Raw genomic sequence first — 23,963 nt, forward strand, 5'->3', positions numbered from 1 at the left:
CCTTCACCAAATCTGAATGAGCCTCAACTGTTTTGCAAAAAGAAACATGGGGTATTGAAACACAATGGCCTGCTGCACTTTTCAGATTCTTCATTTCACAGCCTTTAAAAAAAAAAGCAATTTTCTGCTCTGCATCATTCAATGATGAACTTCAGGTGATGCCAAAGAGAAAAGAGCTGCTGGTGGCATGATGATCCTCGTCCTGAGGTGATTAACTGGATTTATTTATTCCTATGCAGCGGACAGCTGCTGTGACAGTGGGGTGTTTTCTGACTGACAAACCTCGTCAGGTGTGGCCACAAAGTTGATGGCGGTGTAGTAGCGGTCGTCCTCCTGCGACAGGCTGAAGGTGAACTGGTAGTCGATGAGGAGCGTGTCTGGAGGGAGAAACAAAAAGAGAAGTCTGGTCTGAAGGTCGCACAGTAACATGCTTTCAGACAATGCTCCGGGTGGAAAATGATCCCCATTATTTCTCCATTTCCATTTCTTTTTTTCTGGATCGTGTGTGTCTGTGCGTGTGCTCCCTGTGATAAAGGTCATGAAACAATTACTACACCCAGACAACAGAGTCAATGTCAATGAGTCAGCCAGATGTTTGAAGGTTGAAAAAAAAAACTTAAAGGCGTCCTTGTTGTTTTACACATTTCTTGGGACTTTTTTTCCTCGTGATCTAGATCCCCACAATTCAATTTTCCAGCCTCTCTTCGGCTTTATTGACCCGCACAGGAAAACCTATTATCTTTGTCAGTATGTAGCCACACCAGCTGCTGTTTTCTAAAAATATAGGATGCCTCTCATCGGGCTCGAACCTTTGAAGAAAAATAACAATTACCAGTGAGAAACATATCTATCCTCACTGGAAAAAATCTTTTTTGGATCAAACTTTGCAGCTGCAGCTCAGTTTCCAACTTTTAAGATTGCATCTCTCTGTAGTTTATCAGATGCACATAGTCCAACGCTGTTTAGATTATTAGTATGATCTAAAACTGTAGAACATCAAGAGATGGTGAACTTACAGCATCAAATGATTTTCTTGGCCTTTCTCCTCCTGTTGGGGCTTCTCTCCTACAGACTTTATCTGTCCAAGTATTTTGTATTTACACGAATCCTGGAGACTTGTTTGGTGCTGTATGCTGTTCAGCTCACTGTCAACTGCTCACTTGAAACAGGCTGAATCCATTTACTTACAAACCTAACGTAAGAGGTTGCTACATGGAGGTGCAATGTTGGTAAAGGGGAAGTGCATGAAAGAGCTTTATTTCAGTGTAAGTCTATGAGTGATACTTAAAAAGGTTGCTGATCCCTACCTATTAGAAAATGTTTCTTTGGCTTTAAATATTGTCAAGTTTTGCTTCTTTGTTTAATGATGAACAATGATGAAGTATTGTAGCAACAAAAAAACATACTATATGTATATACTGAAATTTTCCAGAACATTTGTGAATACAATTTTTCTTCCCATATTTTTTTAACATGTTTAAAAAATATATATATATTTTTTTCTTTACACATTTATATTTTCATATTCTATTTTTTATTTTCCCCCTTTCAGATCGAGCTTTATGGATTGCATGAAGACACATTTCTATCGGTGTGCACGAACATTAAAACAATTCTTTATCGGTCAATGTGCGAGTTAACTTGGGTTGAAGTTAAGAAAATGTGATCAGTGGAACACGATTTGAAAAGAAAGCTAAATTTGAAAAATGAGATTTAAAATGCAAAATATTTAAAATAAATGATAAAAGGTTTTGAGAAAAAAATGGAAAAAGACAATTGAACAAAATTCCCTCCATATTATGTGTGCTTTAATAGAAGGTGGAGGTGCTAAATCATGTGCGATTTTAAAAGTTGATGATCAAATACCTTTTGCAAATACCTTCAATGTGCATTTTCTATCTAGGACATCGACTCTTGTGACCTTAAAAGTATTGTGGATGATTTTCATGAATTTTTAAAAGACCCGCACTCTCAACTTAAAAAAAAAAAATGCACATGCACAACCCTGTTCCCACTCCCGAGAGGGAAAGCCTATTATATGTGTGTAAAAGCATGCATGAGCTTATTTCTCCTCATGCACAATGTCTTTAAAAGTTGCTATTCTCACAGCTCATACAAGCTTACCGTTCCCGAATGTCCGCCCTAACGCCTAAATCACTCAATAACTGTAGAGAGTGGGGACTATATAGTGGAAGAAGTTGACTAAAGGCTGATTTAGTCAACTTCGCAGACACCTGCTGCACCTCTCCCAAATCTCTCCCAAATTGCAGGTGACCGCAGACAGAAGACCGGCTTGTTTTGTTTTTATGACCGCCATTGTGGAAAATCACTCATGAAGTTTGACCAGCTAGAAGAGCGAGGTGCGTGAGAACGCTGGGACCCTTTTTCCACCTGGATCCCCGCTCTTTTTCGCCATCGGACAAACCTGCCCCCACTTCCTCACCGCCTAGGCCGTATCTTAAACCCACAGCGTATAGCGCAGACTATGCTCAAAATTGAGCATATTAAAAAATATCTGTGTCAAGCTCACTGCGACACACTGCTGCGGGGAGTATAACCAGCATTTTGCTCCCTGTTGGTCACATAACTACTCCTCAACTGCAAGGTGCCTGCATCATCTTTGTTATTACTGCTGTGACAGGAAATCCCATAATAACCTTTTCTCTTACGACCCTCGCCCATTTTCAATGAACAAGCCTGAAAGTGGGCATGTGCAGAAAAAGGTAGCTAACGGGACGAGCACATAGGGCAGCTTTATGTAAACATATCACACATCAGAATGATTGACAATTAGGAGGACCACTTATTGAGATGATCCACCCGGAAAAAAAGAAAATTTTCCACTCTACTTGTAAATAGAAGGCAGGAAACTTCTGACGGAGCTCTGCGCTTCCTGACAGTTTTCCATTTCACTCTTTTAGTCTTTCAAATAAAATCCCCAAAAAGTACTTAAATATTTGGGTTTGTGACCTCACAAAATATGTAAACTTTTGCAAGGCGTGTATCTCAGGGTTGAAATACAGGGAAAACTGGTCATTAGGTAACAATTATCCTTTTCATCTGTTTGCATGTGAAATAAGCAGTTAATGTAGTCCCACCAGTTAGTGTAAAAACATTCACATTAAATGAATGCTGTAATTATTTGATAATTACATGGTTTGCTGCAGAGGCAACCATGCAAAGCAAGCGAATGTCAACTGTGGCTATCAGTGCTGATCCAACGACTGGATGCAATCAGCTGGGCTTCCTAAAATAATGTGAGCCAATCTGACTGGATGGTCTCTGTAAAGTGCCTGTAATGACGTGTTGTAAATTGCGTCATATTAATAAACGGAATTGAATTATACGATCAGCCTTTAATGCTCATGCCTCTATAAAACTGTTTATGTCACTGGTAAATGGGCTGCTGGTAATAACACGTTCTGTTGAACTCCATTAGAAATCACTGGCTCCTCTGGCTCAGGGTCACTGCCACAGGACACACATCTGAGCTTAGCCAGATACTAAACACCTCAACCTGTGACACACCATAAAAAATAAATACAGAACTTCATTTTAAATTAAATCATTAAATTGATCGCTAAGCTGAAAAATCGAAATGTCTGCCGTTTCATTGTCTGCTGTTTAACTAACCCATTAATTCATCATTCATATCATAAAAAGAAATGATCATTTAGTATTATGAAACAGAAAAATCAAGGTAACTATTGTTAATAAATGTACTTATCATGCATGTAATTAAAGTATCTTATTTATTTATAAATTAATATAACAAAACAACCTAATAATTGAAAATATAGAAATAACATGATTAGCATCATATCTGTGACATTTATCATTTTTATCTGCAGTCAGTTCATTCTCCATTTCATGAGCTATTTCTATGCTGCTCTGCTATGTTCACTTGTAAAAATGGGAGTAACACTTACAGTAGCATGTCCCTTTGAGGGGGTTGCCTTGGTAACGGCTTTCCACTTCACACCTTAAAAACAAAGGTGGAGAAAAGGTGAGTCCAAACAGGAGGTCGGTGCACAGAGAGAATGAAGTAAATGAAGAGGGAACAAACGGGAGCGCTGATTTTCCATCTGCTAAATTAACATCATGAAGTTGAGAATGAGGAACAATAAACCTGAAAGAAATGAACAGGAAACAATTTCCTGCAAAAATAGGACAGATATGGTCTCATTACCATACTGATGACCATTCATTCATTCATTATCTGTGGGATTAAATGGATCTCTCCAAAGTCATATAATCATAAAAGCCAGGGAGAAGAAAAAAGGAAAGAAAATAAAACAAAACACCAAATGAAAGAAGCTTTCTGCTGCATTAAAGGCGCCAGGACAGGCTGGTGAGTCATTTTAGTAACGTTTTAACTAGTAGGGAGGATTAAGCTCTAAAATTTTAGCATTTGCTGTTTGAAAAACTGTAGTAAAAATTATAATCTTCTTTTTTTATGTATTTCTCTTCTACTAAAGAGACTATATAAAAAGAAACCCATACATTTTTTTTTTTACTATTAATAATGTGGTAACCAATATAAAACACAAATGCTGCCTTAAACCATTCCTTGGTAGTTAATATCAGCCTAAATGCAGCAACAAATTTCCTTTCATCACATCTCCATGGGAATTTACTGTATCTATAGCATAGCTTTTATTTTACCAAGTGACAAACATTACTTTATTAGTCTTCGGCATAAAAACCACCTGGGTTCTTTAAAGATACTCAAATGCTGTAACCGAAAGCAATACTTATTTGACATGGTGTCAATGCCAAAGGTAAGGGCTGGTTCCATATTTTTGCTCTTGATAATCATAGATTCCTGAATTATTTGCACATTAGAATAATAATTCCTCAGACAGCCTTAAAATATTGTCAAGTTGGGTTTATATTTGGGATAGTTATTTGGCCTTTATCTGCATATTTTTTATAAATAGCATCTGTGATTCTGTTGAAAAAGATGAGCTTTAAAAAATATTTTTATGCCTTTAATTATATGATTTATTTCCCCATGGTATGAAAAATCATACAGAGTATTGAATATAGTTGTATTCATGACAGTCCTAAAATAAAATTTAAGTTAGTTTATAACTCTGGCACAGGGAAAAAAAAACATTTTCTGTAAATAAAAATCTAAAGAATGCGACATGCATCTGTATTCTTGTTTCCCGAGTTCAGACCGTGCAGAGCTGGCTTCAGCTACTGCTATTAGCGCTTTTTATTGTCTACTGATGAAAAGCATCTCAGACTTAGACTTGGACGTAGACTCAACTTTAAGTATTATTTATAGTTTTAATTTTGAACATGTTTTTTCCCCCCATTTGTAGCACTCCACAGCTTTTTAAACAATCAATATTGGCTGTATTTAAAACATTTTGTGACCGTAGCTCCAGCAGATGTTGGCGGTCATAGATGTGGGATCGATGCCTGGTTTGTACTGTTCTAGGCAGCATATTTTGTGGAATTGTCAAGAGCTGAAGGAAATTTCTGCAGCGTGATGCTCTCACCATGTTGATAGTGGCTGGTTTACAGAGATTCCTACTATTGAAACGAAGCAACATGAAGACCTGACCTGAACACCTTCCTCCTTTTCTGTGCTGTATCCACTAAATGTGTGGTTGTTAAAGGTAATTATGACTTTTTGTGGTGTTTTTCTGCCGTTCGTTTTTGGTTAAAATATCACAATGTGCTCTTCCACCATTCCAACAACGCAACATGAACTGAAGGATCCAAGCCTTCACACTGATCGCTGAATTTAAAACTGACTCATCAGACCAACTTACATGTTAGCAATCTGATGCTGTCCACTTTTGGTGTTTCTAGCTTCACAGGGAATTAATTTAGTAATTTCAAGCTTTCCGAATAGTGGAACATTTTATTTATCAGAATGCAAACACAAGCCACGCTGTTGAGATTTTAGCTTAATAACAATAAAGCATGGATTTATTATAATATTGATTCCACTTTAGTAATAAGCTCCTAAAGAAAAATACAACATCTTAAGGTATAAGGGAGCTTCATCTTACTTTGCATTTAGTTCATAATACAAAGATTCCAGGTTCGTTAAATATACCATATTTCCATTGTATATTATTTGTGGAATTGAAATATATAAATATGAATGAAAAACAGCAAAGACAAGTAAAAAGAGAAACTTACATGTGGCATCTATCTCCTTTGATGCCTTTAGTGGTGCAAAAGCACTTGCCATTGTTGGGGTTGCACATACTGGCGTGGCCATTACACTTACAGGCTGAAAAGAAAAAAACAAATAAATACAAAGAAGGTTACATTTCTCTTACGACAACTTTATTGGCTGCATATTTGGGAGACTTTTCACTTTGAAAGAAGAGATCTGGAAAAAACGTGTTCAAACTTGAATTGATTAAAAATGACAGTTGGGTTAATATGCTAAAATTGTCAACATGGCGCCGCTGTGTTAGGGGCACCCTTTTTATGTGGGTGTGAGATTTCCATTTTCTACTGAAATTCCCAAAGCTGGTTTGGCAGAAAATAGCTTATAGCTTCTCGAACACCTACAATAAAGACAAATCCATCTGTTTGAAAATATTTAGTGCAGCAAAAACAACAAAGGTCCACCACCCACTCTTATTAAGCAAACACACCATGAGGAACACATCTGTTAAACAGGCTAGAAAGCCCAGCTAATCAACCAGCTGATATCCCTCTGTGCTGCGTGATATTATATATTAATAATCTATTTATTGTTGCTTAAAACTACAAGATTCAGTGTCAGAATGCAACATATTTAAAGTTTTAATTACGCCAACTGCGATAATCATTTGTTCAGCTGGAGAAATATTTATTTCTTCTCCTTAAATAAAACTAGATAATTTCATTGTACATTTTTTAAACTACTTTAGGCAATGAATCTGCAACCTTTACAATCCAAAGAGTCATTTTGCTCCAAGTCCAGCTGAGAAAATAGTCCTTCAGAGCTGCAAATATTACACAACTTTTAGTTAAAACATTATTTCATAGAAGTGATCCACGATATCAGCGTGCTATTGGTATTGGGCGATAGTTTTAAAACTAAATATTGGCCGTTTCCACCAGTGCAATTTACTGATATATAAGGCACTAATTTTATGACAATAAAGTACCAATTGGTGTTTGAATGCGTCACGAAGGAGATTCTAAAGTATAAATGTTTTAATTTCAACTGGACAAGTTTTATTGTTTTAAGTTTCATAAACAAAACAATTGCAGTGACTGCAGAAGACAGGAGGGAGAAGAGTTTATGCTGTATATAATAAAATGAAAAAAAATTGCTATCACCTAGCTGAGATGGTAAACATTTTCTATTTTTTATCCCTATTTTTGTTATTTTTTTTAACTGTTGTTATTGGCTTCTAAAATAAGAAAAAAAAAGTTTCAGAAGGACAAATATTTAACAAAGAATGACTCCAAATTCATATTTCTGTAGTTATTTTGTCATTCCATTTTGAAAATGTTATTCAGATATTCTGTAAAACACCATCTAAAGCTTCTAGGGCTGGAATCTGTTATTATCCCAAACTTGTTGGTTTTTGGACCATTTGTAGTCACTATTAAAAGCCATTGTAGAGGCAGGTTGCAGGTTGCTGCAGGTTGCTTTTTAGAGCAGAGGTCTCCGACTCCTCCAGATATACCACCCTGCAACCTTTCGGTACATCGCTGCTCCAAACAAGCTGAATGAAATGACTCATTATCTCCCCACTGAGCCATCAGGTTTAGTGAAGGCCTAAAGATGAGACACTCATTTGATTCAGGTTTGTTAGAGTAAGGATGTTCCTAAAAGCTGCAGGCTAGTTGATCTGGAGGCCTGGAGTTTCAGACCACTGCTTTAGACCACAAACTAAATTTAGCTCATGTTCATTTTGTCTCGTTTTCCTTTTAAGAAGGAGGAGTCAAATTCCTGGCAACTTTGTCCAGATTTTTTTTTTTGGTAGTTCTAAACATTAACAAAGAACATGGGGGGCTCCTACTCTCCTGCTGATTGCTTGGAGCATTAAACGATCAAACTTCGGGGTGAACTTGTTGTAATTTTCACTTTTATAAACTGAAATCTTTCAGCTGCGTATCATTTTTCTGTAGAAATGTAAAATCTGATTTAGTTCTGTTAAGAAACGACCTTTTAACCAATTCAAGAGCAACGTCGCTGAAGAGGCCCTACCGCCCTTTTGCATTGCTGAGGCCTTTAATTAACAAATAACCAAACCTGAAGATTAGTTTCCATTTAAATAATTTCGCCAATTCGCAGATCAAAACCCATTCTGGTGGGAGAGTTAACAGAAACTAATTCCAGAGTCAGACGGAAACACAGAGTGCTTTGACAAGAAGAGTGATGGTTTAAATAACAGGCAGAAGCTTGGATAAAAAATGAAACGTAGCTTTTCCATGTGCAATGCAGCAAAATATTTAGGAAAATTCAGAACTTTTCCAAAATCTGTGCGATTCTTGTTAGAAGCTCAAACCATGAACTTTGTTTAAAGATCTTATTCTCAGTGCGAAGTAGTTTTTTTTTTTTAAACCTAGAATTAAAGATAATCTCATTTTTATTACAGATTTTCTGTTTAAATATATAAAATGATTTGTCGCTGCACTTCCTGTATGCTCTTAAACATAATTACAATCAAAGAATGAATAACAGTAACAACCTGGTCTAGTGATGAAGGGTTACTGATGCAGGTCCTCGTAGGAGTGAATTAGGTAGGAGACAAAACAACAATATACAACAATACCTGCAGCAGTAATTTACCAGAAAGCTACAGCGGGCTGTCGAGACATCGAACCAGTGATTTATGGCCTGATTGACTGACTGTCAGTATCAGATGTAGAAGAAGTAAATCTTTAATATCCCAGTGGGAGGTTTTTACGGTGCAGCTAGGACTCAGAAAACCAGCAGACATAAAAATGGACTGTAAAAAAGTGACACGTTAAATGAAAAGTGATTTAGAGCCGAGCTGAGTGCCTCGAGGATACTTACGCTGGCAGCTGCCCCCATTGGTCGGATCCCCGTAGAAGCCGGAGATGCAGCTCTCGCAGTGGCGGCCGGTTGTCAGATCCTCGCACTTTTCACACACGCTCTCATTGACGCACTGACTGTGACCATTACACTGACAAGCTGGAGAGAAGTAAACGAAGCACAAACTGCATTAACATCACACACACATACAATCCCTGGAGGAACAGAAAAACAAACAAAATAAAGGTTTAGCAATAAAAACAGCCTCAGGGCCAAACATGAACACATCAACTCGCTCATTAGCAAACACAGACAATGTTTAGGCAGGGGAGTGGAGAGGTATGGAGCTGTCAGTCAAAGCAGTAGGTCTTCTGTAGCGAATGATGCTAAAAATGATCTTTGCCTCTCAGGTTTCGGGTTTACAGTGGCTTTTAAAACCTCTTATATCCAGAAACCCTTTTTTTTACTTCACTTTGAACACACCATCCCAACAAAATGGTACCAGCATGATGCTGAGGGGGGTTATTTTTTCTTTTGCAACAGCAGGAAATCCAGAGCAAAAAAAAAAAAACTGCTAGAAGACATTAAACATAAATATTCATCCCACTGAGCGTCCCAGATGTTCTAGAAACCATCAGGTTCCAACTACGTTACGAAAAATATGTAGAAGTCTGAGAAGCTTTTCCATACATACTGTACATAAACAGTAACGCTGATAAGTCCCTCCTTAAGATGTTTCATCACATTCAACACTTTTATCTGCGGCGTGGTTTGAAGCCTACTTCGTCTTCAGATAAAATCAGATAAACTCCTTTCTTAAAAAAGGCAAACTTTCTCCATTACAGATGGAAATAAACAGAGTGGAGCCAATCTGCATGAAACTAATAAAACTAGCTATTCCTATAGAAACAACCAAGCATTCAAACGTGACGCAGCATTACTTTTTCTGCCATTTTAATTTACTCATACCTTCATCTTGAACTTATGTGAATTACTTATCTGCTGCTACCTTACTATGATATGTCTCTGAACATTATACATTACCAATACATGCTTTATTCATGTTCTTATGGGTCTCTGTGGATGTTCATGTGTACATCTGATAAAGTATAAATAAAGCATAAAAAACAAGCTAACACAAGCCTTGACTGCCAGATGCTGTGAAGAAAATGTTCTTCCACAGGGACAGAGAAATTGGTCAGGAACTGAAACACGCTCTCTATCCAGTTTGCAAGGGCTTCAGCCTTATTGCAAAGAAATAAACCTAAACTACTTCGCTTCCAGCTAGCATAGCAGAGATTGACCGATACATGTTTGTTAAAGCCAATGCTGAGAAAGATTATTCTGGCATTGGTCTAACTGATTTGATGCGTTACCCATTTTTTGGGAAGCCATTGTTAAATACAATGTTGATTTTGTCTTCCTTTATTTAACATAATCAAAATAACCAATTAAACCAAATGTTACAAAAGTTTTTATACAAAAAAGAAACATTTATTAACAAATCAAACTAAACATCCACGATGCATAGTAAATGGAGGGGAAGGCGATGTTTGTGCTATTCAGTGGTTCCTTAAGTGGGGGAGAAATAAATGACCCATTTTTAAAGTTGGATTGATTAATGGATTGATAGGAATGTTGAACTCTATTGTGCAGTAAAATGAACAGTTACATTAAAACTGTTGTAGTTTTAAAGTGGTAGCTATGTGATTAAAAAATTATTATGAAGTCTAAAATCTTTCTGATGTGCACTTAAAAATTCTGATAATAGCAGTTTGGCTTTTTTTCAAAACATAAACAAGTAGCTACTCTCCATGCAGATTTGTAACAATATATGGGTGCAGATTCAAGACCATGAACCACTAATATTTCACATTATGAATTCATGCTGCTTCTCTGCCCTCTTCTAATTTCTTTGCACCTGTAGAATATCTTCTACTCACCTGTGGATCTGTAACTTTTGTCACTTTGAAGGAGGAAGCAATCAGAGAAAGTAAACTGCTTGTGATTGGCTACTGTTCAGGAAATCCTACCTTTGAGACAGTAGTGTTTTCTTCCTAATTACAGCTAGTAACGTCTGCAAAGCATCTTTCGGCTAATAGCCAGCCGCTTCAACAGTTGAATTTTGATTTCATATCCAAAAACCATCTCTATCTTTAACTTACAATTTCATGAACACAATCATAGACACGAAAGAAAGAAAAAAAAAAAACACAGAAGCTGCAAACTGATTAGAAATGTAAATGTATTCAGTTATAAAGTTTATTTAAGCCTCATTTTCTTCAATGTAAACAGATAAGTTAACATTAGCTTAGCTCAAACAAATTTCTAAATTTAACATAAATCATTTTAGAGCTTATTGCTACTGCAGTCAGAACCCATTCGTTACTGTTAAACTAAGTTGTTTAATGATGACTTCAATTAAACAATTATTAACATTTTAAGAGAACAGCTATTAGCTTATAGATGCTATGCTAAAGTTTTTAGCCGCAGCTAAGAAGAGAAACCATCTCAAAAGGCAGGATAACAAGCAAGCCATGAGCTCAGAAGAGAACATTAGCTAATGCCCAGGAGACATTAGTGGCCAAGTAGGTCTCGACAAACAAAACATTTAAACTACAGGGCGCGTTTTAAATAAAACTGCTTGTATGAGTATTTTTTACATGTGAGCATTTTTGGAAAAATTCTGACTTGATAGATGATTGTTCCTTTTATTCCAATATTTACTGCAGTTGATTTTTCTTTGTTAAACTGTGGAAAAAAGTAGCCATTATGTCGGGGTGTAAGCTTAGTTTTGAGCTCCCATCTAGAAAAGTTTGGGAGCACCTGAGCTATAGTGACCTGAAGGCTGAAGAACACGTGTACGCATCAACTGATGGCGATAAAAGGAAAAAGAGCCAACATTATCCAGAAATGTCAGCTGGCCGATGTAACAGTCTATTTTAATATACATACACCATCCCCCTAAAGTTGGGTCTAGTTATTAATAATATATTACAGCCTTGCTCCATACAGCTAGAGAGAGAAATTCAGCTAGAGGGGATTGAAGAAACCACCAGGAAGCACTTTTTAAAGCTTAAATTATAAACACAAGACACAGTGAACCAGAGACATCTTCAAGACAACTACCGTCTTTACTCATGTTAAAGGGTCTAAAACAAGCTAACAAATGATACCCTAGAAACAAAGCTAAACCAGATAACCTAAAAGATTAAGAATGAATAAAGTCATGTGACAGACAGTCAAGCACAGCAGCCACAGTGAAACCTCAGTGTAGATACAGGTTTACATTCATTCTTTCTTGCTTTTAGCCTTCAGAAAAAAATCTAAAATACCTGAAGCAGCGCAAAACACTAATGTTTGGTTTTATTGTTCAAATCTGAAAAGAATAATCTGTTTCTTTTAACCAATTAAAAATAACAGAAACCAGGTAGAAAGAAACATAATTTTAAAGTTATGAAAAGGAAAATGTTAAAAAAAAAAAAAAAAAAAAAACGGAGACGTCAGCGAGAAGAGAACTCCTCTAGTCCTACCTGGACAGTGGATGAAGGACCAGTTATATTTGGCTTCACTTGGACACATGCTGGAGTTTAGTGAAGGCTGCGGACTGGCAGGCAGACCAGGCGAGGTGGACGGAGCCGGGACCAGAGTCTGGAAGGGTCCTCGATAGGAACCCTCGATGCACTGGCCCTTCCCTGTGTTACTGGGGTCCGTGCACCAACCGCAACCTGGCTGGTCCAAACACTGACCACATGTCCTGTAGCCAGAACAGTTTTCAGCTGCAGCAAAACACAAGAGAACAGCAGGACTGTTAAGTTATAAATAAAACAAGTTTCATCCTGAAAACTGAACCATAAAGTAACAAACCAACGATCTAATCCTCCGAGGTGTATGATTTAAGATGAAATTAGATTAAATTGTAAAATTCCCAAAGGAAATCCTTTATGGTCAGGTGCTTCACACATGGCCTAAAGAGCATTCATAATGTAAAGTGTTACCAAAACCATTAAACTATGCTTTTTATTATTAATAAAGCGACAAGAACATTTAAAAAAAGGTCTTCTCATCGATATCAGGACTTAAAGCAGATTGTCCATTTCTATATATATATATAAATAAAACCCTAACAGCTAATGTCTCTTATTTAACACGATTACTGCAGAGGGTTATTACACAGGGTATTACCGGTAAATGGGTATTTACATAAAAAACATCAGTGAGCACCTGTACCGGCGCATCCATAGGATGCGTTTTTAGAAGCAGTTTCCTCTCGGGGTGAAACTGCTTGGACCGTCTGATGTTCTCATGTTTAAACATGTTATAAATGTTGCTACTTCTTGAATTCTTCAGCATGAGGAAAATGTATTTTATTTTCTCATTTGTTTAAGAACTCTTTACATCCTTTTTGATCACCCTGTTCTTTTTCATAATATTCACTCGGTGTCTCGCTATGGGATGCAGCCTCCTGCAGCCCTGATAGAAGCATCTATCTCAATCTGCCAATCCTGATTGGCCGGTGGAAGTGCCCATCATACGCCACGCCCCGTAGCTCCGACTACTAAAGCGTGTGCGGATCACGGCACTCCAATTCAAAACCTCTTCTCACCTGAGAGCTTATCTCACGTCGGAGCCTTCGCTAGCTTAACTGCCCACAGACGGACCTTGCTAGTTTCCGTCGCCGGACGCTAGCACTGTGCTCTGGCTTCTGCCCTGTCCGCTCACTCCAGACCGGACCGGTGTCCTTTTGTCTCTCTTCACGGCGGAATCCCTCTCGGCTCCCCTCCACGGACGCTCGAGTCGGACGAGCATTTAGCACACCAGCTACTTCCTCGACCCCGCCACGCTAGCACGCCAGCTAGCTACGGTTCCTTTCCCTACCAGCACTCCAGCTCGTCGGGAAATGGCGGCCGTCCAAAACCCCCACGCCAGGGGAGACTACCGTCTTTGTGGCTGCGGGAATAAAATTTCAGGGAAGGACACCCACCCGGTGTGCAGTACCTGTCTGGGAGTCGACCACGCCAGGTTGGCCCTAGAAATTCCCGGCTCCTGTGGACACTGCAAAGTGTTCACGGTTAAGAGCCTCAGACGCAGGCTAGCCCGCCAGGTTAGCGTCTCGGACTGTGACCCATTCCTCCCCACCGCCGCACAAGGTGCAGCCGCGGAGGAGGACGTGGACACAGCTGGGGAAGCTCCGGAGACTGACTACGACTGGGGTGCCCAGTGCGAGCAGCTCCATGCCCCCCCGTTTCCCGAGGAAGACGTGCTGGAAGTCAGCCCCATGGAGGAGGATGACGACACCTCGTTCCTCATATCAGAGGACGAGGAAGAGGATCACACCTTCATGGCCCCAGCACAGCCTGAGAGGCCTAAACCGCCGTGCCCTTCCGCCAAGCAAGACAGGGGAGCGAGCTCACCAGCTCCCTCCCTCCATGTGGACCTGCTCGACGTGTGCAAACGCGCGGCAGAGAAGCTGGAGATTCCCTGGCCGGTCGCAATAGCGAAGCCCACCCGGTCCCGCTACGAAGGCAAACGGCTTCCCCTGGCACGAAATGCGGTGAAGCAGCTTCTCCCTGTCTTCCCCGAGTTGCTGACGGAGCTCTCCAAAACATGGACTAGCTGCCCATACAGCAACAGGAGCCCTATTTGGATTTGGGTTTTGTAATAAATATGGAAAAAAGCCACCTATCTCCAACGCAGGAGATATGCTTTCTGGGATTATCCCTGCGCTCTGTTCCGTTCACAGCCCGCCTGTCAGAGGAAAGAGTGACGGCTTTCAGAGCGTGCCTTGCACAATTCCGTCTGCACAGGTCTGTCCAGTTCAGACTGTGCCTTCGGTTGCTGGGTCTGATGGCCTCAGCCATCCTCGTGATTCGCCTCGGCCGCCTTCACATGCGGGACTTTCAGCGCTGGGTCGCTTCGCTCCGAATGGACCTCGTGCGTCATGGCGCACGGCGGATAACGGTCACAGCGGACTGTATAACAGCTCTGCGCTGTTGGCGAGCCCCGTCCTTCCTGACCCAAGGGGTGCCTATGGGCACCGTCTCGTCCAGGAAAGTGGTAACCACGGATGCCAGCCTATCAGGCTGGGGCGGCATTCACGAGGGCAGGTCTGTGAGGGGTCGCTGGAGCCAGGCCCTCCAGCGCCTTCACATAAACTTTCTCGAACTTTCGGCGGTGTTTCTTTCTCTGAGACACTTCCTCCCATTCCTCTCGGGTCACCATGTCCTGGTGAGGACGGACAACACGACAACAGTGGCGTATATCAACCGCCAAGGGGGCCTGCGCTCCCGCATGTTGCACAATCTGGCGCTCGACCTGATTCTCTGGAGCAGTGCCCACTTTCTCTCCCTGAGAGCGACGCACGTCCCGGGAGACTTGAACACGGGTGCGGACCTGCTGTCCAGAGGCGCGCCAGTGTATGGGGAATGGACGCTGCACCCACAGGTCGTGGAGCAGATATGGGCGCGCTACGGGCGCGCTCAGATAGATCTGTTCGCGTCCAGGGAAAACGCTCGATGCGAGCTGTTCTCTCTGAGCACTCTGAATGCCCCTCTGGGCGTAGACGCACTAGCGCACGCCTGGCCGCACGAGCTGCTATACGTGTTTCCACCGCTGGCCCTGATACCCCCCACTCTCGCCAGAGTGAGGGCATTCAATCACAGACTGATCCTAATAGCTCCGCACTGGCCAGCGCAACACTGGCTGGCGGAGATATTCCAGTTGCTGTGCGCCCAGCCTTGGGAGCTGCCGCTGCGCAGGGACCTGCTCTCGCAGGGTGCGGGGACAGTGTTCCACCCACACCCGGAGCGACTGCAGCTGTGGGCCTGGCCCGTGAGTGGCTTAATTTAACCACTGCCGGGCTCCCTCAGAGTGTAATTAATACTATCCAAAACGCCAGGGCTCCCTCCACTAGGAACCTATATGGCTCCAAGTGGGGACTGTTTGAGCGGTGGTGTCTTGAACGGGACTACGTTCCTTTTCAGTGTTCTGTACCAGCGATTCTGTCGTTTTTACAGGAACTGATTGATAAAGGAAAAGCTTTTTCCACGGTTAAGGTTTATCTGGCAGCTATAGCAGCATGCCATATAGGATTTGGAGACAAAACGGCGAGCCAACACCCTTTGGTTTGTCGGTTTATGAAGGGCGCACGCAGGCTCCTCCCCGTCTCCAGACCTTTGCTGCCTCCGTGGGATTTGTCGGTGGTTCTGGAGGGGCTTAAGGGACCCCCATTTGAACCGTTGTTGGGGTCCAGTCTTAAACATCTGTCTCTCAAGACAGTGCTGTTACTGGCCCTGGCCTCTGCGAAACGAGTCAGCGACATTCATGCGCTCTCTGTGAACCCCGCATGTACCCGGTTCGACCCGGAATACACGCGTATGGTTCTGAAGCCCAACCCGGCCTTTGTTCCTAAAGTGGTTGGTTCTTGTTCACCGATCGAGCTAGCGGCGTTCGCCGCCTCCCCAGGTGAACAGCGAGCGCACACGCTGTGCCCTGTTCGAGCCGTGCGCTCTTATATGGACAGGATGAGGTCTGTGAGGGGTCGCTGGAGGATGAGTGATCACTTCAGGATGAGTGATCAGCTCTTTGTCTCCTGGGCGGAGCCCCGTAAGGGGCAGCCGATCACAAAGCAACGCCTCGCCCACTGGGTGGTGGAGGCTATAGCTTTGGCGTATGGAAGCAGGGGTCTGCAGCCCCCGGCGGGTCTGCGTGCACACTCTACCCGCGGGATGGCTGCGTCCTGGGCTTCTGCGTCCTGGGCTTTCGGGGAGTGTCCGTTCAGGACATTTGTTCAGCGGCGAATTGGTCTTCGCCTCTGACTTTTGTCCGGTTCTACATGCTTGACGTGTCTGGACCGTGCGTGGCCAGTGCGGTCCTAGAGTCATAACTGACCTTGTGGACCTTCCCCATCGGCCGGTTCTTGTTCGATAAGCTGTCTGGCAATACGGGAGCTACCATATCCCATAGCGAGACACCGAGTGAATATTATGAAAAAGAACGTTTGGTTATCTAACATAACCCCAGTTCTTAGAATAATATGAGCGAGGTGTCTCGCCAGACGGCCCTTCTTGCAGGGCGGCGAGAAGAGGTTTGCTTGTTGAATTGGAGTGCCGTGATCCGCACACGCTTTAGTAGTCGGAGCTACGGGGCGTGGCGTATGACGGGCACTTCCACCGGCCAATCAGGATTGGCAGATTGAGATAGATGCTTCTATCAGGGCTGCAGGAGGCTGCATCCCATAGCGAGACACCTCGCTCATATTATTCTAAGAACTGGGGTTATGTTAGATAACCGAACGTTATAAACCCTCAGGGTCTCAGAAAGCGCCAGTAATATCAACCCTCAGGTTCACTCACACTTTAACAGTCAGGATTAGAGAACATTAGGTAATGATGAAGGCCCAATAATATCATTATGATTTATCAAACAACTCTTTTATTTTTGCTACATAAAGTGGAGGTTTTGAAATTCTACCTTGCTAGAAACTGCATCTCAGTTTAATTGTGATTTTTTTTTTTTTATTCATTTAACTCTTTTGTTCTGCATCTTTTACATTAAATATGATTTTGTCTGAATGTGTTAAAAAAAAAAAAAAAAAGATTTTGAAAAGCAACCTTATCTTCTTTCCAATAACTCAGATATTTTAAACAGCAGAATATTTGGCTTCTACTTAAACACGCCTAAATTAGCAGTGAAATACAGCTTATGTCTTGTGTTGATTCTGAATAAATCATGTTCTGTGCAGCAGAGGAGATTAGAGGGGATTACCAGCATAAATTATATTGTTGCATTATGCACTACATACTATACTGGGACTGAACATGTTTGTCATTTCTACTTTTCAGTGTGACTAAGAATAACAATGAGCTTTGGATTCAAACTGTGGCTCCATATGAAATAAAACCACCAGAAGAAGACGTCTTACGCGGACAGCTGCTCAAAGTGTACCACTCCATGCATTGCCCAAAGGGGAAGGAGGCAACGTAGGCGTTGGAGTCGACGCACTGCTTCATGTTGCTGCACCACATGCACTCCGAGGTGCCGCTGGTGCACTCGCTGCAGGTGTTCCGCATGGCACACGGGCTCTTGCACTGCTTGGCACTGTGGTTTGCTGAGATGGGAGAGAAGGGAGAGATTTAATGCAACGGACAGCATCTCCCCTAGAAAAAAAGGAACTCAGAGATTAAATTAGGGTTTTTCCTGTAATCCAACATTCTTCAAGGCTGATTTTCTTCTGCCAATTTTGTTAAAAGCGTTTTTTACATGAAAAATGTTCAATCCCAAAATAGAAAATTTGAAAAACCATTGGACTTTTTACTTCTGGGGGCGGGCTTTTCTCTGGAGTCAGAAGTAAGGAAGGGTTTCAATCGGTCTGCATGGATTTTAGCAATCACATAACTATTGGTGAAAAGCAAGTGGTCGCATTAGGCTTAAAGTGAAGAGAATGTCTGTATAATGCACTGAATAATACGATTCATGAGAATTTAAAAAAGAGAAATTTCGAAAGAACAGCATGAAAATATACAATCTGCTAAAAAAAAAAAGAATAAAAAAAAAAAAAAATGCTCAGGGAGCACATGCATACTCCATCCAGAAAGATTCTGGGTCAGGAATCGAACCCGGAACCTTCTTGCTGAAAGGCAGCAGCGGAATCCACTGTGTAACTCAGCAGCCATGATAAAAAAAAAATAAATTAATAACTATTAGGAAAAATACAATCTGAGGAAACATCAAAGTTAGTATGATTTTTTTTTTATTTCAACTTACCGTATTTTCACGACTATAAGGCGCACTTAAACGTCTTTTTTTTCCCCTCAAAATGTGCGGTGCGCCCTTTGGTGCGGTGCGCCCTATGTGTGTTGTAACTGCGACTTTTGAGACCACCTCATTGAGGAGATGATGAAAGAGTGGCTGAATGTAAGGAGACCAGGTGTTTTTTTTTCACCCCTCACCATCGCTGTTAATATGTAACTCCATGCGTGCCCATCTCACAGCTGATGAGAAAAACATGGTGAATCAAATGGACGCTGTGCTCACCGTTATCCCGGGAGGTCTGACAAAGGAACTTCAACCGCTCGACATCGGTGTGAAGCGGCCGTTCAAAGTAAGGCTGCGAGCGGCGTGGGAGCGATGGATGACAGACGGAGACCACAGTTTCAGGATAAGTGGAAGGCAGCGCCGGGCAAGTTACGCCACCGTTTGCGGATGGATTGAAGATGCTTGGGCTAATGTGTCTGCTGGCTCTGTTGTTCAAGCTTTCGCAAAAGCCGGCATTATTTCTGAGGAGCTGCGCTGCACGGAAAGTGACTCTGACAGCGAAGAAGGGGAAACTGGCATGTCTGATTTAGCGCAGCTGTTTAATTCAGAAACAGAGGATGATGACTTCGATGGGTTTGATTAATACTTTGTAATAAATACATGAATAAAGCACAAACATACTCAGTTTTGCTCCCGCTCTATTTTTCTACCTGAACACTTAATTCAACAGCAGCCTCTGGGCGCGTCTCCTCCTCTTCACCGCGGTGGCTGGCAGGTGTTTTTTCATCTAAATAATCTAAATCTTGCAGCTATATTTGCTGTGATCAGTGGGAATAAAGTAGTTTTAATATGTTTTTAAGTGAGAAAGTCCACCTGAAAACTTAATAATTGCAGTCAGTTCATCCAGATTATCTATTTCTGTCGGAGGCGCTCAGACCCCCACATACCAGCGGTGCACCGAAACTAGAAATCCCTTCATCAGCAGCCTCTAGGCTGGGCAGCCTCCGGGTTCACGCAGTGGCTGGCAGGTGTTTTTCATCTAAATAATTTTAACTGCAGGCACCAGGATACCGGTAATAAAAGCGAACATATTCCGTCGGCAGGTTTCAGGATTTTAAGTTAATTTAGGAGTGACCACAGCGCTGTGTCATCTGCGATGTGTCTGTCTCATGGCCAGCTCCCAGGTTTGATTAATACTTTGTAATAAATACATGAATAAAGCACAGTCATACTCAGTTTTGCCCCCGCTGTATTTTTAAATACGCAGTAGAGGTATTTAAAGGTAGTAGAGGACATGTACCTGTATATAAAAAACGCGCCCTATAGTCCGGTGCACCTTATGTGTGTGTTAAATACAGAAATGGGACACATAACTGAGAGTGCGCCTTTTAGTACGGTGCGCCTTATGGTCGTGAAAATACGGTAATAACATTGTTCTTTTCTTGCAACAATAATGGACACTCCATACAGAAGAACATCATAGTTCTACAATTTATTGGTTTAAAGAGCTGAATAGCAATCTATTCTATCATAAATCATTATTTTGAGGGTTTGTTTTTTTTAGACCATAAACATATTTAAAATGTTGTATCAATTTTCTTCTAGATCATTTGATTTTGTCCATCACAAAAGCTGAAACAAGCTTATGGCTGTAATGTGTGAAAATGTTTCAGTGGAGGAAATCCTACCAGGTCGCTCACACAGGCTGCCATTCACTGGGTTGATGCAGGATTGGGCCTTCAGTCCAACGGAGGACGGTTCAGCCAGGTAGCCACAAAATCCTGCGTCACTTGGCTCTCCGGGCAGCCACTGCAGGGTTGTGTTGGTGAAGGGTGACAGTTCCTCCCAGCACCAATAGGACACGTTGATCTTCCTCAGTCCCACCCAGGGAGTCATTGTGGTCTTATACTGATAAAAGAAGACAAAGATGATCTTATCCATCTGCTTTTACAACTTCTATTCACTTTTTAAATGTCTCTCAGGATTAAAGGAAGAAATAAAGCTGGAAATGGTTGTTCCCCCAACAAGCAGATTAATGAATGAGGAAAAAACTCAGAATCACAGAGACAACATGACATCCATCTTCATTTTGTTTCAGCAAAACACAACTTTACCCTGATAGGAAAAGAAGAAGGAAAAATGACAGAAGTCATTAATCTGAGCCGTCATCTTCTCTGCTGTAATGGAAGGTTTATTTCACTTGACTTTAAAGGGCTTTAGCACTTAAACCCATGTCAGGTCTGCAGATATGTTGCAGTTTAAAGAACAGACAAAGCGCAGAGACAAATGACTGTAGACTGACATGTAATTCCAGTTATTGGATCAATTGATTCTGTCAGGAAACCCTTCCAACGGCTTCTGTCAACATCAGACAGATGGAAGTCATTGAGGACACCGAGAGCTAAACTTCAGCCAAAGAAACACTGATGAACTCACAAAATAAGCCCAGCCTATTAAAATCCCCCTTTAGCTGTAATTTCTAAAACAATATAATACAAAATTAGAATAAATTCATTCAAGCCCAATTTCAGAGTAAAGGGTGGAATTTAATTAATCTGCAATACGAAACTCTAAAGTTACAATAAACAAATAGTTTTACAACAATAGCTTTGGATCAATTGGAGCAAAACTGAGAATGTAAGATGTTTCTATTCAGGGCTCTCAGAACAGTTTGTTTACTTGTACTCAACAGCTTGAAGAGGTGGAACTATTTTTCTATAATTGTGAAAGTTAGAGAAAAAAAAATCCAATTAAAACACTTCTATTTTAATTTCTCTCTGCGGCTTCAAATTCAGTTCCATTTGAATCAAACAAACACTTTTGATTTAAAAAGGCCTTATTTATGGGGATTAGATGGGAGACATTTTTAACCCCAGATGAAATCTGAACAAGATGATGTTCATTCACAGACACTCTTCGCCAGTCTAACGTCATTTGAAATATTTTATTTAAAATAGAAACGTTAAGCTCCCCCATGTTTTTTTCGTAATTAAATTAAAATCCTGATACAAATGTGAGACACACTTTAAGTTAATAACAGACTTTAATAAAAACATGTTTTCCTTTTTTCTGCTTAATTATAAGCTACTTCATGTTGGTCCATCACAACAAAAACCTGATAAAATAAATCAAAGTTTGTGTAATTGTCGCTGTAACGTTCAACCGAAGGAGAAAAGTTTCAAAAGGTCAATTCATTTACAAGCTGAGCACAAAGTAGACAAAGTGGAAAGGTTAAAGAGTAAAGAACAACAACATTTTTACTTGACAAGGAGACAAATTCATTCAGTTAGTAATGATATAAATGGCTTCATGGATGATTAGTCAGTTGTTGGGATGGATTTCTGGGTTTTCTCTCTAATAGAGCAAACGAAACGTGTCGGAGCTCTGAAGGGAAAGATCTGCTCTTCTGAAACTTGTTTCATGCTTCCTGGTCTAAAAACTAGAAAGAAAAAAGATAGAATCCAAGCAAAGCTCAGCGACATCTTAGAGAAAAATATTTATAAAGGGGGCGGGAAAAAACAAAAAGGACACCTGAAGCTAAATTTACAAAGCTCATCGTTTTAACGTATGAACAGAAAGATAAAAAAAAATCTTAGCATTATGCTTGTTATTTTATAAATCACTTTTGTCTTTATGCTTTAAAGCAATAACTTAATAATTAAATACCGTAATTTTCAGACTATTAGCCGCACCTGAATATAAGCCGCAGAAGCTAAATTGCATGATTTGTACATATACAAGCCGCATCAGACTATAAGCCACAGGTTTTTTATGTTTAATGTCCGTCTTTCTCACTGTCGTTCTGTCTTGTACCACTCGCGGTAGAAGTCTGCTTCCGGAGGACCTCCGCATTCCCCCCCGTGTGTGGCTACCGTACTTGTGTGTTGAAGCAAATGTGACGTCAGCATGGTGGATGGTAAAATCCATAGATTTAGCAATTACCCCAGTGACCGTTAGTCCATAGATAAGCCGCATTGTTATATAAGCCGCAAGGTCGAAAAATGGGAGAAAAGTCGCGGCTTATAGTATGAAAATCAGGGTAATTAAAATAGAAAAACCTAACAAGTTTCTGTATTATATGGATCTGATTAAACTTGAGAAACTGCTGACAAATTAAAGCCAAGCGTTGCCATCACTGTCTAATCCGCTACTGATCGTATGACCCTTTTCCCAGACTGGCGCATCCAACACCACTAACTATGGATCCCTCACCAAGACGTTCATGATCTGCAGCTCCTTCAGGACGAAGTCCACCTTCTTCTGCGTGGTGAGGGAGGCCAGGACGGCGTTGTGGTTCCTGCAGGCCAGCTTGGCGTTATCGTATGACTCGCTGGTTGTGTTGAACTTCAGACAAGAGTTGCCCACGAGGTGCCAGGTTTCACCGCACACGTTCTCTGGAGTAGAGCGAAGACATGCTGTACTGAGTGAGATCTTTAATGAATGAGAAACGTTCATGATTCCAGTTTAAAACTAAAGTCAAACTGCAAAATAAGTCAAATGTTTTACGAATAAAAGATTTCTCCTTGACCATGTACTCAGTTTCAGGCTATGATGCCACATTTGACATGAAAGGAGCTCCGGATTAGAGGTACCTGGCAGTGAGATACAATCCTGGTTGCGATTATCCCACTGGCAGTTCTGGTCCACAGAGCAGCTCTTGCAGCTGGTTTTCTTGTTGCACACAAAGGAAGGGTTGTCTTTGGGGCAGCTTTCATACTCTGATATGGATCCCTGGAGGGAAAAAAAACACAAAAAGATGAAAACAGTCATTTTAGACAAATACTGCTCATTAATAAACCCTTCAGATTATCATCAAACTGAAAATAGAAAAGCCGACCCTTGTTTATGAAATGTTTGAGCATCGGTGCTGTTGGAGAGAACTGAGGAAGACATACGAGCTGCATCTGTGTGTCTGACAGCATCTAAATGAGGACTGATTTGATCGCAGGGCAACAAATCAGACCCAGCTCTGCAAACAAGTTGGAGCTCTGATTGTTTCTCACTAATGACACGTCCCAGTTTAAAAAGGTGAAGCTAATCATGGAGGAAATCCACAGAAATTAATCGACAGCAGCACTGATCTCCCAGAAACAACCGAAGACTGCAGGAGTTTTTGCAGAGCAGAAGGGCTCCTCATTTCTTCTAAAAAAAAAATCAAAACAACAAACCTTTCTAATGTCATCAGCTAAGTTTACATGAAGTATCGTTTCTTGATTAGATAGAAGTCTGTTTGGAT

The 23,963-nt window shown here is 41.1% G+C and overlaps 1 protein-coding gene across 3 annotated transcripts in view; it reads right to left on the reverse strand.

Moving 5' to 3' along the window:
• atrn (attractin) overlaps window positions 1–23,963 on the reverse strand; it is a 192,218-nt gene that overhangs the window by 105,692 nt on the left and 62,563 nt on the right. For all 3 annotated transcript variants that reach the window (XR_005282435.1, XR_005282434.1, XM_038304648.1), the window contains exons 14-22: window positions 23,320–23,458; window positions 22,940–23,121; window positions 20,416–20,635; window positions 17,895–18,080; window positions 12,505–12,750; window positions 8,993–9,130; window positions 6,163–6,256; window positions 3,930–3,982; window positions 283–377 (exon numbers count right to left, since the gene is read on the reverse strand). Coding sequence is in view for 1 of the 3 variants with exons in the window: in XM_038304648.1 (XP_038160576.1) it covers window positions 283–377; window positions 3,930–3,982; window positions 6,163–6,256; window positions 8,993–9,130; window positions 12,505–12,750; window positions 17,895–18,080; window positions 20,416–20,635; window positions 22,940–23,121; window positions 23,320–23,458 (1,353 nt within the window). In the remaining 2 variants the exon portion in view is untranslated. The remainder of the gene's footprint in view (window positions 1–282; window positions 378–3,929; window positions 3,983–6,162; window positions 6,257–8,992; window positions 9,131–12,504; window positions 12,751–17,894; window positions 18,081–20,415; window positions 20,636–22,939; window positions 23,122–23,319; window positions 23,459–23,963) is intronic.

The sequence above is a fragment of the Cyprinodon tularosa genome, unplaced genomic scaffold, assembly GCF_016077235.1.
Source record: "Cyprinodon tularosa strain WSP-4 unplaced genomic scaffold, ASM1607723v1 ctg54, whole genome shotgun sequence".
Classification (NCBI taxonomy): Eukaryota; Metazoa; Chordata; class Actinopteri; order Cyprinodontiformes; family Cyprinodontidae; genus Cyprinodon; species Cyprinodon tularosa.